Raw genomic sequence first — 16,974 nt, 5'->3', positions numbered from 1 at the left:
CCATTTTTACATAAATTGACTAAAGCTGAAACAGAAAACCAAAAATATTCTATTCACTATGAATACGACATGATTCAAATCAATTATACAATTGACATGAATGCAGACTATATGTTGGAATCATATTCTTGCGTTCAACTGTTTCAACTTTTAATGCTTGTTTTCTTATTTCGTTACAATCAACATTCAATACTTGGACATATTTAAACTTAATTTCTTTAAGTCTCACGGTAGATAAGATATCTGTCGAGGGAAGTTTTGCCCACAACTCTCTTTTGCATCAAGATCTCCTTCTTGAATTCTCCCCATGTAAAGCATACATACTTCCTTGGATTAGGCTCTGGATCCAAAAGCTCTGGAGGGCTCTCTATTTTGGTCGCATTTGTGGGGCTCATGAAATAGGCCATTGAGAGACGATTCCTTTCCTTATTTAGAACTGCTCTATGGACAACACTCCGTAGCCTTCCGTTACTCCATGCCTCAAATTATGCACATATTGTTGCAACTAAAGGTTAAGGCATTGCTTTTTGCTAATATATTCAATCTACGGTCTTTCAATGGGCTTATTTCATATATTGCATATAGTATAAAAAAAAATGAGTTTGGACTCTGGATAGTTTATCTCACGCTGAAATATATAGCATATATACCTCTAGAGTAGACAAGTAGAACTGTAGACTTGCAAGTACAGATAGGGAATATAATATATATACATATACCTCAAGAGTGTCACCGATATTGATGACAAATGAGTTTGTAAGGGGCCGTACTCCTATCCATCTATTGCCATCGTCTCTACGAACTTGAAGGCCGCCAACTTGATCTTGAAGCAATATGGTGAGTGTGTGAGGATCCGAATGACTACCAAGTCCTAAGCATTTCTCAGGAAGAGGGCAAGACGGATACCGGTTGATTCTGATCATCATGTTCGTGTCTTCTGTCATACTTCTTGTGAAGAAATTGTCGACTAGGCTGAGGCCGTGAGCTAGCATTTCTAAGATTGTCATTCCTAGTTCTTCCACTGCTTTCATGTACTTAATCAGCGCATTGCTGCAGAAATTTTTCTAAATATAATCAAGCTAGTGTATGACATGATGTATCGCAATATGTCCTCGGTTCATCAGTTATTGACAAGCATTAATTTCTTGCATATGTCACGGTTCTTGGAAAATAATCTGACTCGTAATCTCAATATTTTGTGAGGAGATATCAAGATATTTCACATATATCCGATTATCACGTAGCTAGAAACCTGGTCAAATTTAAATTGGTAAATAAATCAAGTACAAGATCGGATGGAGTATGAACAAATATACCTTAATCCTTGACGCTTCTTGTCATCATAGACCTTTTGAGAAAATTCGACAACATGCTGTGAAGATCGAAGCAACTGTAATATTTCGACCCAAGGCAAGTTTTGTCCATAATCAAGATTTGATGCAGAATAACCCAATGGCAAGTTCCCAGTTCTAGCACCCTTCACTTTTTGTTTCATCGGAAGATCAAAGAAATCGTTTACGCCATCGATTATATCTTCTATAATTTCTTGTGAAACCCCATGATCAACTAATTTAAAGAAACCCCATTTATGTGCAGCAGCCACCATGTCTTGGCACATGCTGTCGTACATTTCATCTTTCTTGGTACTTCGACGTAAACTTATAATGGGAATGTCTTCTCCGTCAACAAAATCGTCGTACTTTATCGAAGGCCATTCATCCTCGCACCAAACGAAATCTTTTACTCGTAATTTGTGGTCATCATAGGAGAGCGATTCAACATTTTCTTCAAATTGTGGTTCCATTATGGGGGAAAAAAAAATTATTCTTGTGTTATGTTACAATATTCTACCACATGGTATGCATATAAAGAGGTCATCCAACATGTGAATCTGTCGTTATATATATGTAGAAAGGGTTACGCTTAGAACTATGTTTAATCGGTCTCCTCTTTTTCGAAAATGATTGAATGGAAATGGGTCGAAGAGTTTTTTGTAGAAGCTGACAAGGTATACCAAATTTCTCTCTTTTTGACGTGATGGGATCATCCTACTTGGGGTTATTTAATCCAAAAACTTTGTAAAATAATATGTTGTTTTCAAGATTAAATGTTATTCGTTAGAATTTGCTTTGTTACTAGAGATGGATTTGGACTCGTAAGTCGTCATGCGATATTAGCAAGGTTCGCAGTTAATTAACCCAGGATTTAGAATTAAGATTCTAATAGGATTAACATGTCACGAATTTGTCGTGATGGTTTTTCCTAAGAAACGTTTTGGATCTTCCGTTGTGTGCTCTTACTTTCGAAGTGGCCGGCTACTTGCCATTTTTTTTTTCATCATAGGGTTACATCGATATATTGGTATCCTATCGATAGGAAAAATAGTGTACTCGAGCACTGGCTGATTTCCTATGCTCGAATTGTTGGTCAAGTACTTGTACATTATATGGCCAGCCGACTCGATTTTGGCGATTAACCATGACCAGGTAACAATATTAGTATTTTCTTAGCTCTACGTGCATATAAACATCAAACACATACATTACTGCTCTTTAAAAAAATGGCAACCACGCACCAAAATTAATAATCATGAAAAATATTTGTAAGCATCAAAATCCATCACTAGACTACGGTTCACCCCTCTGATAATGTGAAAAGACAAGTGTTTAAGCATCGACTCAATAATTTAATCTTTCAGCTCGGTCCAGGAACAATGAATCACAGTAAGAATTGAAAGACAGAAAACCATAGAAGAGCCACAGTCGAACTTGACTGCTTGCATTACAATTGATGATGAGCCAATAAGTCAAAAAGAATATGTTCAATCTTCCGTATTCTAGGAAGAAAAATGCATACTAAAAATGGTTATATCACTTGCGAAAGTCATCAAAACGTCACTATCTCGATAAATTATTCAGAATGGGTGGCATTCAAAAGCAACAACAAAAATATAGGGCATGCAGCAGCAACACTACCGAGTAATTAACATAAAAACAAACCAATCCATAAAGCGCGAAATATTGTTGGTCTGAAACAAGAAAATACACTTTAAACACACTAAGCAATGCAGCGCTATTCCCTTTATTATCGATTAAAGCCTTTGTTATTTTAAATCAAGTTCCCTGCTGGCCACCCCTGGCAGCATGCTCCGCCCTGTCCTTAACATCATACGCCGCATGTGAGATTTTCTCACGAGCACGGTCGAGCTGATCAGCCCCAACAGGGTGTTTCCCAGTGGCATATTTGTACATCCAGTAGAACAAGAAGCTGGCGGTGGCGCCGAATCCACCTGAAGTTACGAAGCCTGCGAGGATCAAGAAAATGGTTATGGTAGCGGGGACAAGAACTGGGCTAAATATCACCAGAAGTGGAGTGGCCAACACCAGGGCTATGACGGTGGCTGCCAGAGTCAGGCCGGACAGGACCATGAGAGACCCGCCAAGAGTGACGGCGGTCGTGGTTTTGGCAACCTGGCGTGAAAGCTGCTGCTGCTGCTGAGGCGGCTGCTGGTACCTCTGTTGGACGTCGAACCGGGGCTGGTTCTGAGCCATCGATCTTCAATCTTTTGGGACAATCTCCGGGGAGATTTTGAATCTGTGAATCTGCTTGTGCGTGTGTATATATATATATATGCATAAATGAATGCATAAATTGTTGTGAAGATTTGCATGGCGGTATGGGAAGAAAGTGTGACGTGTTTAGTGTTTGGATGAATGCAGTCTTTGCATGACACGAAGCTTTGTGCATTCGACAAGTATATTTGTCATGCATTTATCCTTTCAAATTAAATTAAATCAAGAAGAATGCACTCCGCTTTACAGGGTTGTACCTAGAAAAAGAATCAGAACAAATTTAATGGGTTGTACCAGAACACACATATATGATATATGCATATCTTTTTTATCTTTAGGTTTCTGTAATACTCAAATTCACAAATCAAGCCTCGTACATGTACGATAACTACAAATTTACTGATTTCATGTACAAGAGTAACACTTGAAATAAAGCTTAGAATGAGTGGGATGTAAATGAGTCGAGCCGAACTATATTAAGCTCGAGTTTGGATTTAAAGTGTATATAAGTTCGAGCTATTATCCTGAAGCTCGAGGCCGGCTTATCATGTTTAACAAGTACGGTTTGACTCGACTCGTTTTCTAGTTCGTTAAACAAGATCATTTTTTAGCTCGTTAAACAAGTTCGTTTTTGAGCTAGTCGATCATTCTTAACCAAAATTTCACCCAAAATATGAGAATTTAAAAGATATGCTTCTCATTTTATAATATTCAAATAACTTCTCTTACCCTCAAATTTTGATTTCTGACGATACAAGTTATTGTTATACTCTTAAAACCCAAAAACTAATCGTGCTCGAACTCGTGAACAAGTTTGCCAAATTACAAACCAAAACATAATTAAACTCGAACTTTCTACTTTAAACCTAGTAATTAGTAAGAGCCCAACATTTTATCTATGCGGTAGGGGCCGGGCCAGATACTTGAACTTGCAAACAAAATCCTATATATTTTTCGAGAGTTGACCCGATAAACCATAGTTGGTGAAATTATGCTTTGTATTTGTGTCATTATTACATGCTTATATTATCGTCTCAGTAGTGCTTCTCTATATTATCTCTATTATTTTGTAAAAGGAAAAAAAATTTATTAGGATTAGACATCATTACATTATTTAGAATGTGATTAATTATTTCATTTTAAATAAATTATTACAAAAGAGGATGGAAAGTCACCACTACTTATCTCCATTATGCCAAATTAATTACACAAAAGTTAATCTATCTAATAGATCCTAGAGATTTGAAAAGGTCCCAAAAAGTAAAAAGCCTCGGGATTTGCTACTTTTATATTCTAATCCACTATTATATATTTTTAAGTTTTAATTTAAAATAAAATCCTCTCAATTTTACAAATAACTCATTTGTGTATTCTATTTCATTTTCAAATATAATTTTTGAAGACATATTTCGTGGAAACACAAAAAAAAAAAAAAACAGAAAAAACAAAAAAAAAACAAAGCCAGAAGACTCCACAAACTTCGTTTTGTCTCGTATCTTTTTCACAAATTAATGAAAGACTACGCGTAGATCACGTGTGCTCGATTCATTTCACAAAATTAATTCATAAGCCAATCATATAAAAAAAATTGTATATTTTGTAAAGGTGAATGTGCAACACAGCTGGGCTGGGTGACCAATATGGCCAAACGGCCCTTACCAATATTTTAAGGGGGTATTTTATTTTTTAAACATCAGTCAACTATTTTTTTTTAATAAAATGATCTACTCAAGTATATTTCAGATACATTTGAGGATGTCATTTTCTTAAAAAAAAATAAGAGTTAGACAGAGGTTATTTAACCAATTTCCCCCATTTTAAGTCAAAACTAATCTATACATAAATGTGGTGACGACTTTTGCAATATGAATCAGTGTGTCGGCCATGCTCCAGGAATGAATAGTTTTAATCAATCAACGTGATATGGACCTCAAATAATTTAATGTAAATATTCCAGATTAATTACAATCTCGAATATCATAAAACACGTCTTATGTGGGACAATTTGTAAAAACTTGGGTAATCTTTTGCAAACGATATTTAAGTTCTCGATCATTAAAGTGAAAATCAAGCTGATCGTTAATTATTATGAAAATTCATATTCAGATGAACATATATTCTTAAATAATCTTACGGTATTGTTCAATAAAAAGTTCAATAGTTGTTTCGTACCAAATTCCTCCCCTCTAAATTTCCATCTAACGTTTTTTTTTCCTTCCAAAAATTGAATATAATGTTTTCGTGTGTTTTATGATTGTATTTATATGTGAATGTCTTACGCCGATTGAATTACATTCTTGTGTGTTGTATATATGGTTTGAACAATCATCATCCATTGAGCTAGTTTTTTTGGTCGAGTTAGGTACAAATTTCAATCTTAACATAATATCATAAACATGTTCCGATCATGTCCAAGATCCACAGTTATGTGTTATACTGTCTTGTGGATAACCTAATAATGTATTGTAAAATTCACGTTTCAAATGTCTATTCTCATACATAAAAAGTGTGTTAAATATCTCAAATCGACTGGATTAAACCTTTGTCAATTGTATATATGACTTTTTGACAATCTTCTCTATTGAGCTGGATTTTGTGATAAGTTTCAATCATTTTAATATTTAAAAATATCGTGTGTGTATATATATGTATATATATGGATAATTATGGATGAGATAGTGTTAAGGAATAAGTAGATGGATGTATATATATATCAACATGGCAATAATTAGTATGGATCGGGGTTAATTTAGTTGCCACACCTTATTCTCCACTCGTAATTGGCGCAAAATTAACTTTTTTGTTATTGTGCATCGCCTTTAATTGATACATTAAGGAGAAATTAAACACGGGCAAATAATAAGAATATAAAAATATTACTTTTTCGAGTGAATATATATATATATATGATTGTGCTCTTAAATTATCGATCCACCACTCTTTAATCAATTCAGTGCATGTGTGCGCACTAATTAATGCAAACTAAGAGTGCACACTCCTAGTTTGCTTTAAATACTCAAAATTAACCATTAAATTTTGAGTATTTAATGGTTAACTACGCTGCCTGCCTTGTGAAAGTTGACGGATAATGTATGCTAAAAGTACGTAGTAAGTTGTAGTAGTTTTGTTTGGTTCAAGGAATTTTGGGCAAGACTTTAATATCACAAGACTTTTGGTTTTTTAGGTATTCAAGTACTTGGGTTTCATACGTTGTCCAAGTCAAAATATGAGACAACACGAAATCAGGCAAGTAACTAACCCAGAAAAAGAAACAAATCTATCTCAAAAAACAAAACTTTCCATTTGTCTTTTTTATTTAAAAAAAATAAAAAAATCGACGATAAACTGTTTTAATAGTTTATCGTGTTTTAGATGCAGACAAACTATTTTAATTTATAAATTAGGTTTTCATAACGAAATGTTTAACTAGCAATGAAAGCAAATTTCTTTGACAAATCAATAGTTTGACGGGATTTTGAAGAATCTATGCATCCTCCATTAGTGCAATTCCGACTACGTTCATGTATTCTTTTCTTTAAAAAGAAAAAAAGTAAATATATACTAAAGACAGTGGCCGAGGATAATAATCAAATAAAAAGAAGAATAAAAAGTAGAGGACACAAATTTGGGTGAGATGGTCTCACACATCGTATTTGTGAGACAGATCTCTTATTTGGGTCATCCATGAAAAAATATTATTTTTAAGTTGAGAGTATTACTTTTTATTGTGAATATCAGTAGGGTTGACTCGTCTCACTGATTAAGATCCGTGAATGGGTCTCACATGATACCCACTCAAGGTAGAGATGCAAAATTAAAGAAGAGGCTCTTTCGCGGCCGTAACTTGAAATTTCAAAAGTCTCCTTGTGCGTAACTTTTATGTTTCAAAAGCACGTTGTCCGCAAATCTCATGCATTATTATTCTTTTAATATCATTTAATTTATAGTTAATTACATATACTTCCCGAGATTTATCATAACTATATAAAATAATTCGATTAACTTTCAAAATTACTTATGCATCCCCTCATATTTGTACGTAGCTTACATTTACATCCGTTAAATTTTGAAAATTATATTTACATCTCTGTAATTTTTTTATATACATCATAATTATCACTTCTTGTTCATAATTAAAGAGTGTGACATTTAAAAATTAATTTATGAAAAAAGTACAAAAAAATGAATATAAAAATAAAATTAAACCGAAATATATATTTTCTTTTGCTTGTGATCAATGTTAAAATTCAAAATATTATATTTTAGTTGATGTATTTTATAACTAAAATCGATAAAATCAAACCAAAATATATTTATACTTTTTTTTTAATTATATTTGAAAGGGTAATTATAAGATTGACATATATTTAAGATGGTTTATATGTAAATTTTTATAGTTAAAGTGTGTAAATATAAGTTTGATACAAACATATGAGACTATGTAAATGTAATTAATTTCAAAATTAGTTGGATTTAATTTTTTGTAATTATGATAAATCTCAGGGATGTATATGCAACAATTAACCCTTTAATTTAATTTATTTTTGCATGATTAATTTGATATGATTCTTTGAATTAAAATCTATTTGACTTGAAGTTACTTGAAAACCAATCGAAAATTCAAAAGAAAATGAATATGAATTCTGCCGTGGAAAATTTATATTGGAATTTACCCAATCAACATAGAGAATTCAAACATTGGAATGTTGGGGTATAATTTATAAACGATGGCTAATGGATGAAGGCTTCGAAATTTGAATAGTACTCTCTTTCTTTTTCTTTTTTTAATTTCTTTGGAAATAATTATATCTCATAAAAAAGATAATAACTCTTTTTTCCTAAAAGTTTAAGGCCAAATCAAAATTATATTGGTGGAATACAAGTTTGAAAGGTAGATTCAATTTCGTAACCTTTTTTTTACATATATATCTTGATAATAATCATTTTATATTTTTATGTTATTGATTGATTGGTAATATTTCAATTCAAATAAATCTTTTCCCATTTTTATTAATAAAAAAAATTTCTAAATATTTTTAATGATATATTTAAATTCTTCCATTGTTATTTCAAAAAAAAAAAAATGTATTGGTTTTTCAGTATCATTATCGAATCTTAATCTTTAGACCACCCTCATGGGAATTAATTTTTTCATGAGTAATTGAAAATGCATGTTTTTTTTTATGGAATTGTGTCATGAGAAGAAATGGCTAGTAAGTACATATATATTAAATTTCTCAACTTTTAATAAAATATTCAAAATAAACCAAATAGTTTCCATATTCATCAGTCGTAGCATTCAAATATTATAATTGATGGTAATAACACAATTCAAATATTTTAAACGATAAAACAACTCAAATATCATGTTTCGATGTTAGAGGCAATTATTATATATCAATAATTGTATTTCTTGTAATTAATGAAAGTCGAATATGTGACATTGTATATGATACTAATTGTAGGATCGAACATTTGTCGTTTTACCAAAAACTATGACCGATAGTAGTTGTGTAATTCAAATATTTTAAAATGTACAACAGCATGAAAGGTCGTTTTGATTGCTCTATCAACAATAAATAATTATTGTACCCCAACCATCCATACTACACGTCCATATTCTTAGATTATTTTGTACCAAGTATTGAACGATACCAATTATTCAAGATTTTTCTGGCTGAAGATGAATCAAATCCAAGTACAAGATGAAGTTACTCTATCATCCCTTCTTGGCGAAGCGAGTTGATAACACTATGCCAGACTTACGTTAAGACAAAGTCTTTTACTCTTCTCGCAATCCTCGATGTTTGAAAATTTGTGTGACGAGAAAGAACCATCCGAACAGTTTCCAATGAGTCCGAGAAAATACACACATTACTCAGCCTAAGACGTAGACAAAAATACAAACCACTTACGATTGCTCGACACCTGTCACTGATCATGGAGATATGATAAGAGTGTCAAACGCACCACAAATCAGCCCCTGATCATCTCGCACCACAACCCCAACACTGAATTTGTTACTTTTCATGTCAAAACCGACATCCACATCTAATCTGATATGATTTGGAAGTGGAGGAGGCCACGTTAATTTGTTCCACCACCTGTGCTGAACCTCAGGGACACCCACAACACCCACCATAGTGTAATTACGAGCATTATCCATGATTGCATAAGCCCATTAATCAACTGTAACCGACAGTTTCTTTCCCGGTGAATCATAATTGCAAAAACATTCAAACTCCTTTGCTTAAAGATTTTCAAAATACATGAAGTACATTATTCAAAGAACGAAGCTTGGATGCAGTTTTAAACAAAACAAAAAAGGCGCATGGTTCCAAACCAACTGAACAGGCTGACAAAATAATATACAGTGGCTTGTAGAAGCATGATAAAATTTGCAAAAGAGGCATATATATTCTGTCGAGATATGATGCTTCGATAAATTCACTGGAGTAGGGAGAAAATCTCGGGAAGCATGCCATAAAAATATGCAAATTTTAGGCAGGATGCGTAGCTTCCAAATTATATTTCACCACGAATGATTAAGATGTAAGGATTGAGAAGGAGGTGACAAACTGTTTCTTTCCCTTAAATAGCCACCCTTGACAGCATATTTCCCATCCTTACTTCCTATCCAAAATCTGATATCATCACAACCACATCTGTTTTAATAAATATCAAGAATTTATTCAGCTTCATGAGATAGAAAATTGTGTCTCACTGCTATCGCATTCCAATTCCCCGACCTGGAAATAAAGGATCTCGCTTTGATATCAGCTTATAGAATTTGATTCACATGGCTTGGAAAAGATAGAAGATTTGAGATCCAAGGTTCTGTTTTAGCTATAATATTTTGTCCTTTGTCAAATAGTTTGTTACCGCCATTAATGACTCAGAAGATCACTGAATTATCCGTCAAACTTATTTAGCGAGCAGGGATTTGGGAATTTTAAAAAATAAATATATTTACGCGACGTTGTTGTCTTGTCCAATTACATAGAAACATCGTCCAAACGTGAAATGCCTGGATAACAAAGTCAAATGTCTTGACGGAAATTTGAATGAACAAAAAACACCTGTCGACCCTCTCTGTTTGGGGGCATTTTAGTCAAACAGACCGAGTAAGCCGATTTGTTGGACAAGAAAACCCACTTTTGTAATTTCCCAGAAACAGCCTCTTGCTTGTCGTTAGGGATGATAACAATTCAAATCAAACCAAATATTATTGGACTTGAGTTGAGTTCGCTCGAGCTTTTATCATCATGTTTGAGCTCGAATTGTCTTGAAATTACTAAGTGACAAATTCTCCACCAGTTTTTCTATGTCTTTCATTCACAATAATGATGAGTTTATATTACAGAATGTTGATCGAGATCCTTGTTCTCCAAGTCTCGGTTGATCTCCTAAAGATACTCCTAATCACAAAGATATATTTACCTAAAATACAGAAACTAAATCGTATCAAATCGTATCGTAATACCCCCCCTCAAGTTGGAGCGTGAAGATCTCGAATGCCCAACTTGCGGAGTAAGAACTCAAATTTCGCTTTCCCCAACGCTTTTGTAAATATGTCTGCCAATTGTACATTGGTGGAAACATACGATGGACAAATCATCCCTTCAGTCACCGCATCTCGAACAAAATGACAGTCGGCCTCTATGTGCTTCGTTCTTTCGTGAAAGACTGGATTTTGAGCAATGTATAATGCTGACTGACTATCACAATACAACGTCATACCTTTCGGATGTCGCACACCCAAGTCACCTAAAAGTTGTTTAAGCCACTTTAACTCACATACTGTTGCCGCCATGGATCTGTACTCGGCCTCCGCAGACGATCTAGACACTGTTTGTTGCTTCTTGGTCTTCCATGACACAGGAGAACCACCAAGTAACACGAACCAGCCTGTCAAGGAGCGCCGCGTAAGTGGACAACTAGCCCAATCTGAATCACACCACCCTTCGAGACAGAGGTCACTATCAGTACGGAGCAAAATTCCTTGCCCCGGACTCTTCTTCAAGTATCTCACGACCCTAAGAGCAGCCTCCCAATGATCATCACGAGGTTGTTGCATAAATTGGGACAGGATATGAACCGAGTACGCAAGATCAGGTCTCGTCGCTGACAGGTAAATCAATCTGCCTACAAGTCGCATATACGGCGTCGGATCTGCAAGGAATGCGCCCTTAGCAAGGGCCAAATTGTGATTTTGTTCCATAGGGAATGCCGCAGGCTTCGCTCCCAATAAACCAGTTTCAGAAATTATGTCGAGTGTGTATTTTCTTTGGCAAAGAAAAATTCCGTCTGGATTACGGGCTACCTCTAGCCCTAAGAAGTATTTTAAAATGCCCAAATTCTTCATATGAAAACACCTACCAAGATAATCTTTAAAAATTGTCAAGGCAACCTTATCATTCCCTGCAATAATCAAGTCATCAACATAAACTAACACGTTGATCTGAGTTCGTCCCCTGCACAACCCAAACAGGGAATAATCGGAATAGGATTGCACAAAGCCATAGTTCTTCAATGCTGTTGACAGTTTTGCGAACCAACACCGAGGAGCTTGCTTCAGGCCATACAACGATTTTTTCAACCTGCAAACCATGTTAGGATTTGTATTTTTGAAACCTGGAGGAACCTTCATATAAACCTCCACACTTAAGTCACCGTGAAGAAAAGCATTATGCACATCCATTTGATGTACCTCCCAATTTTTAACAGCAGCGATTGCAAGAAAAACACGGATCGTCACCAATTTTGCCACAGGAGCAAATGTCTCGTTATAGTCAATTCCTTCCACCTGATGATTGCCAAAGATCACAAGTCTTGCTTTGAGTCGCTCTATGCTACCATCGGACCGATACTTAATTTTATATATCCACCGGCTCCCAAGTGCTTTCTTTCCGGGCGGAAGGGTCTCCATTACCCAAGTCTCATTGGCCTCAAGGGCACGAATCTCCTTATCCATCGCATCTCGCCATCCTGAGTCTTTCATTGCTTCTTTAAAATGCTTGGGCTCATGTCCTGCTGTCACTGCTGCAAGAAAATTCCTATGTCTCACAGAAAAATGTTCACAATTCACAAAGTGTGTTATAGGATAAGGCGTACCTGAGGAAGATGAAGTAGCTGATGAATTCTCAGATGGACTTATTTTCCGTATAGTATGAGTAACAAAATCACGATACCGTGTGGAAGAAGTTTTGGCTCGTTTTCCTCGCCCTAGCTCGCTGTCAACTCGCACACCTTGTTCTCCCACCATATTCTCCGTCCCCTCAACGTACACATCCTCATGTGCGGACTGTTGCACGGGCTGTGCCACATCACCAGACCCCCTATCGAGGGTGGACACTGCCTCCAACTCCCCCTCAACGCACACAGCACACTCATTGGCACCCTCATCTTCACTCCACGTCCCATCCTCATTGGTCGCCAGCATAGGAGTCACCACATTCCGTGGTGGATTTGTCACAAAAGGAAATTCTTTCTCGAAGAACTTCACATCTCGCGATACAAAGTACTCATGCACTTCTAAATCATACAACTTCCAACCTTTCTTTCCAAAAGGATAGCCAACAAAGATACATTTACGGCTCCTACTTGCAAATTTATTACCTTTGTGTCGTTGATTATGAGCATAACAAAGGCAACCAAATACACGAACAGCATCGTAAGAGGGAACTTTCCCAAACAACATTTCATATGGCGATTTAGTCTTAAGTAAAGTTGAGGGTGTCCTATTAATCAAGTAACATGCTGCCAACACACACTCTCCCCAGAATTTGAGCGGTAAGTTCCCTTGAAATCTCAATGCTCTAGCCACATTTAAAATATGTTGGTGTTTTCTCTCAACCCTCCCATTCTGTTGTGGAGTCCCAACACAAGAAGTCTCAAAAATAATCCCATTATTTTGAAAATAATCATGCAAACAACTAAATTCGGTCCCATTGTCACTTCTCACACGTTTTATCACTTGTTCAAACTGACGTTCAACCATAGCAACAAAATTTAGAAACACAGACTCAACTTCCATTTTATTGCACAGTAAATATACCCAAACTCCTCTTGAAAAATCATCTACTATTGTCAGAAAATAGGTAGCCCCACATGAAGAGGGAGTCCTGTACGCTCCCCACAAATCCAAATGAACAAGTTCAAAAATTCTACCAGCTTTATTCGTACTAATTGGAAAACTAGATCTAGGTTGTTTTGCACGCGGACACACATCACAAGCTTTATTATTATTCCTACAATAATGACTCACAGCCGGAATCATCTTCAATATTTTCTCAGACGGATGCCCCATTCGTTGATGCCATAACTCGAACGACGAATCACCATCCACTGTCAAGGCCTTCACTTGAGGAACACCACGAAAAAAATAAAGTCCATCCAATCTTTCACCCGCTCCAATCACCTTCCTCGTCGGTTGGTCCTGTATACCACAAATATTATTAGTGAATTGTACAGCGCAATTTGATGCATCAATTAATTGAGACACAGAAATTAAATTGCATGTCAATTGTGGGACATATAGCACATTGTCAAGCTTCAATCCTCCTGGCAACACGACACTCCCCTCTTGATTTGCTTCTGCCGTGTTTCCATCCGGCAATCCCACCGGGCAGTGTTTCACCTTTCTCACATTTCTCAAAATAGACAAATCACAAGTCACATGGTTCGACGCTCCTGTATCGATAATCCAACTAAAGTCACTGTTCTTACCATGTAGACGATCGTTTGTTTTAGCTAAGTTCAAAAAATCAAGAAGTTGTTGCAGTTGTGTTGCTGGAACACCGGCAAGAGCCGCAGCTTCAGTTGTACCCGTCAGCCCCTGTGAATTCCCTGCCTGCTGCCCAGATAAAGTTCCAGTCCCGCCAGTTTTATTTGCGCGGACATGCGGTGCACCATGCCCTCTGCCACGGACAGAACTTGAACGCCCACCTCCTCTTCCTGTTCGTCCACCACGACCTGGTCCCCTTCCTCCGCGAGGTCGGTCCCCCCACCATTCAGGGAACCCGTGTAGTTGAAAGCAAGAAGATTCGTCGTGGCCTTCTCTATGACAATGATTGCAAAACTTATCAGTATTATCTACAAGACGAGACTTACCACGTGTATCAGGCTGAATTGCGAAGGCCATAATACTATCTCGTGTATCTTTTGACGAGGACACCTCTCCGTCCCGCAGACGTTCCGCTTGAATCACTTGTTGATACGCTCTATCAAGCGTCGGCAACGGCTCTTGTCCAAGCAGATTTGTTCGAATTGATGCATATGCTCCATCGAGGCCGATTAAAAAGTGATGAAGATAGTCCTCTTCTCTCAATTTTTCTACCTACGTGACTATGTTACACGCGCAGCCTCCACACTTACAAATCGGCACTTTCCCATATGTGATCAGTTCGTCCCAGATTTTTGACAAACGACCAAAATAAATGGCCACAGTCTCGGTTTTCCGTTGTTTGCAATCCCCCTATGACGTTTTTAATTGGCACACACGAGTGCCGCTCACCACACAAAACCTGTTTTTGAGATTGTTCCATAGGAGCTGTGCATCATCATATTCCCCAAGTGTCGACCGAACGGACGACTCAATGGTGTTGGTTATCCATGACACTAACATAGAATGCACAGCTATCCAATCCTCAAGTTTCTCCTCTGTTGTTGGCTTCGGGACCGTCCCTTCCACAAAGCCAAATTTCCTCTTTGCTTTCAACAAGGTTCGAATTACCCTCGCCCATTCATCGTAGTTCTCACCACGCAATTGAATCGGGGTAATGATGTTTCCCGGGCCGTCACTCGATCCAAGGTGATAAGTCATATCCACCTTTTTGTCACCATCTCCTTTCTTTTCTCCCCCTCTGCCCGCCATGATCTCTCGTGGAAGCTAAAGCACAGCACCAATATGAGTTTGCCCTAGAATCTTCCAAGGCTCTGATATCATGTAAAGATTGGAACTTGGACCTAACTCAACCCCAAAAGCTAGCTCAAGGGGGGAGGATTGTCCAATTCCATATATACCACTCAAAGGTTAATTATCTAACCGATGTGGGACATTTAACACACCACTCTCACGCCCAGGAATGAACATCTGGAGCATGGAGTTTACAAATGACCCAATTGTGGGCAGAACAGGTGGCCTAATTATAGGCAGTCTAACACATAACGGTGAAACCCGGGCTCTGATACCATGACAAATTCTCCACCAGTTTTTCTATGTCTTTCATTCACAATAATGATGAGTTTATATTACAGAATGTTGACCAAGATCCTTGTTCTCCAAGTCTCGGTTGATCTCCTAAAGATACTGTAGTGACCCGTTCCAGAATCACCTACTAATCAGAACTTAAGCATGCAATTAACTTAATAAAACTGAATCAGATAAACAGCGGAAAAAACAACATATACAGCCCGATCGAATCAGTAAGTACGAATACTAAAACAACCAAATCAAACTAAATCCCAAGAATAAAATACCAGCAACTACAGGTCAACCCCTGCTAGCTCCCTGTCCTCTCCCTCCTGGACCGTCCAACCTGAGACCTGCCCCATCGAATAGGGTGTCCAAAACAGAGATAAACCGAGGACGTGAGCATAAAACGCTCAGTACCGAAAGAATGAGTATACAAGACTATGACATGCATGTATGCAAAATGTACTGGATACCAGGGTCTGGGTATAACGAAAAACTGCTCAGGCAAATGACGTCAAGGTATGTAGCACTCTGCGCCGTCGCACCAGGAGGTGGCTCCCATACCATAAACCTGTGGATATACCGGTATCCTGACCACCGTCGGCCAACGGGGTCCAACCATCCACAACAACCGAGGGCTGAGCACCCTCTGAACAGGCTATCTCAAAAGATAAACAGGCCCAACATGATTATGCAAATGCCGCATAATAAACCATGCATCATATGTCAGATAATAATGCAACACATAAACATGCAACACATAGTAAAGCATACTCAACCAGGATATCTCGGATAGTACTTCCGTACCTCAAACCAGTAGATCCTAGTAATCAGCCCTAGAATCAAGCCTACAATCCAAGTGATACCATATCACTAAACCACATCTAAAAGCCTTAACTAGACTAATAGATACTTCCAAATCTCAAGGGAACCTAGAACCATACCTGCGTCCGTAGTCAGCCCACTGATGCCGCTAGCTCCCAACTAGAGCACAGCTCCGCTACAAAGCCAGTAGCTCCCTGCTAGTGCCCGAACCTCGGGAAAAACTAGAAACCCATCAGAAACGACTAAAACGCTCTGGAACTCTCGGAATTGGTAATTGAAAAGTGAAGCCTCGCGCCTCTATTTATAGACGACGATCGGACGATCCGATCCACTTCGGAAGATCCGATCCTGTGCACTTCGGACGATCCGATCCACTTCGGA

At 37.2% G+C, this 16,974-nt stretch overlaps 2 protein-coding genes across 2 annotated transcripts; both read right to left on the bottom strand.

The window, feature by feature from the left end:
- Positions 1-172: 172 nt before the first annotated feature.
- Positions 173-1,804, bottom strand: LOC140831865 (naringenin,2-oxoglutarate 3-dioxygenase-like). Its single transcript, XM_073195582.1, has 3 exons — positions 1,317-1,804; positions 720-1,050; positions 173-479 (listed from the first exon to the last, which is right to left on the bottom strand). Exons 1-3 carry the CDS (start codon positions 1,802-1,804, stop codon positions 219-221), a joined length of 1,080 nt encoding a protein of 359 aa, XP_073051683.1. The 3' UTR covers positions 173-218.
- A 1,309-nt stretch (positions 1,805-3,113) lies between these two features.
- LOC140831864 (oleosin L-like) lies at positions 3,114-3,551 on the bottom strand. The gene has a single exon (XM_073195581.1). It carries the CDS (start codon positions 3,549-3,551, stop codon positions 3,114-3,116), a length of 438 nt encoding a protein of 145 aa, XP_073051682.1.
- Between the last annotated feature and the right edge of the window lie 13,423 nt (positions 3,552-16,974).

The sequence above is a fragment of the Primulina eburnea genome, chromosome 5 (genome assembly GCF_022965805.1).
Source record: "Primulina eburnea isolate SZY01 chromosome 5, ASM2296580v1, whole genome shotgun sequence".
In the NCBI taxonomy this organism is placed as follows: domain Eukaryota; kingdom Viridiplantae; phylum Streptophyta; class Magnoliopsida; order Lamiales; family Gesneriaceae; genus Primulina; species Primulina eburnea.
The sequence above is the reverse complement of the archived record's forward strand: the minus strand, read 5'-3'. Positions and strand labels throughout refer to the sequence as shown.

What these genes read in the sequence shown, in the direction of transcription:
- LOC140831865 (XM_073195582.1), bottom strand. Translation starts at nt 1,804, where the DNA reads ATGGAACCACAATTTGAAGAAAATGTTGAATCGCTCTCCTATGATGAC. An exon ending in AAGAAGCGTCAAGGATTAAG is followed by an intron (nt 1,051 to 1,316) that starts GTATATTTGTTC and finishes AAATTTCTGCAG; the next exon opens with CAATGCGCTGATTAAGTACA. An exon ending in ATATCGGTGACACTCTTGAG is followed by an intron (nt 480 to 719) that starts GTATATGTATAT and finishes GCATAATTTGAG; the next exon opens with GCATGGAGTAACGGAAGGCT.
- LOC140831864 (XM_073195581.1), bottom strand. Translation starts at nt 3,551, where the DNA reads ATGGCTCAGAACCAGCCCCGGTTCGACGTCCAACAGAGGTACCAGCAG.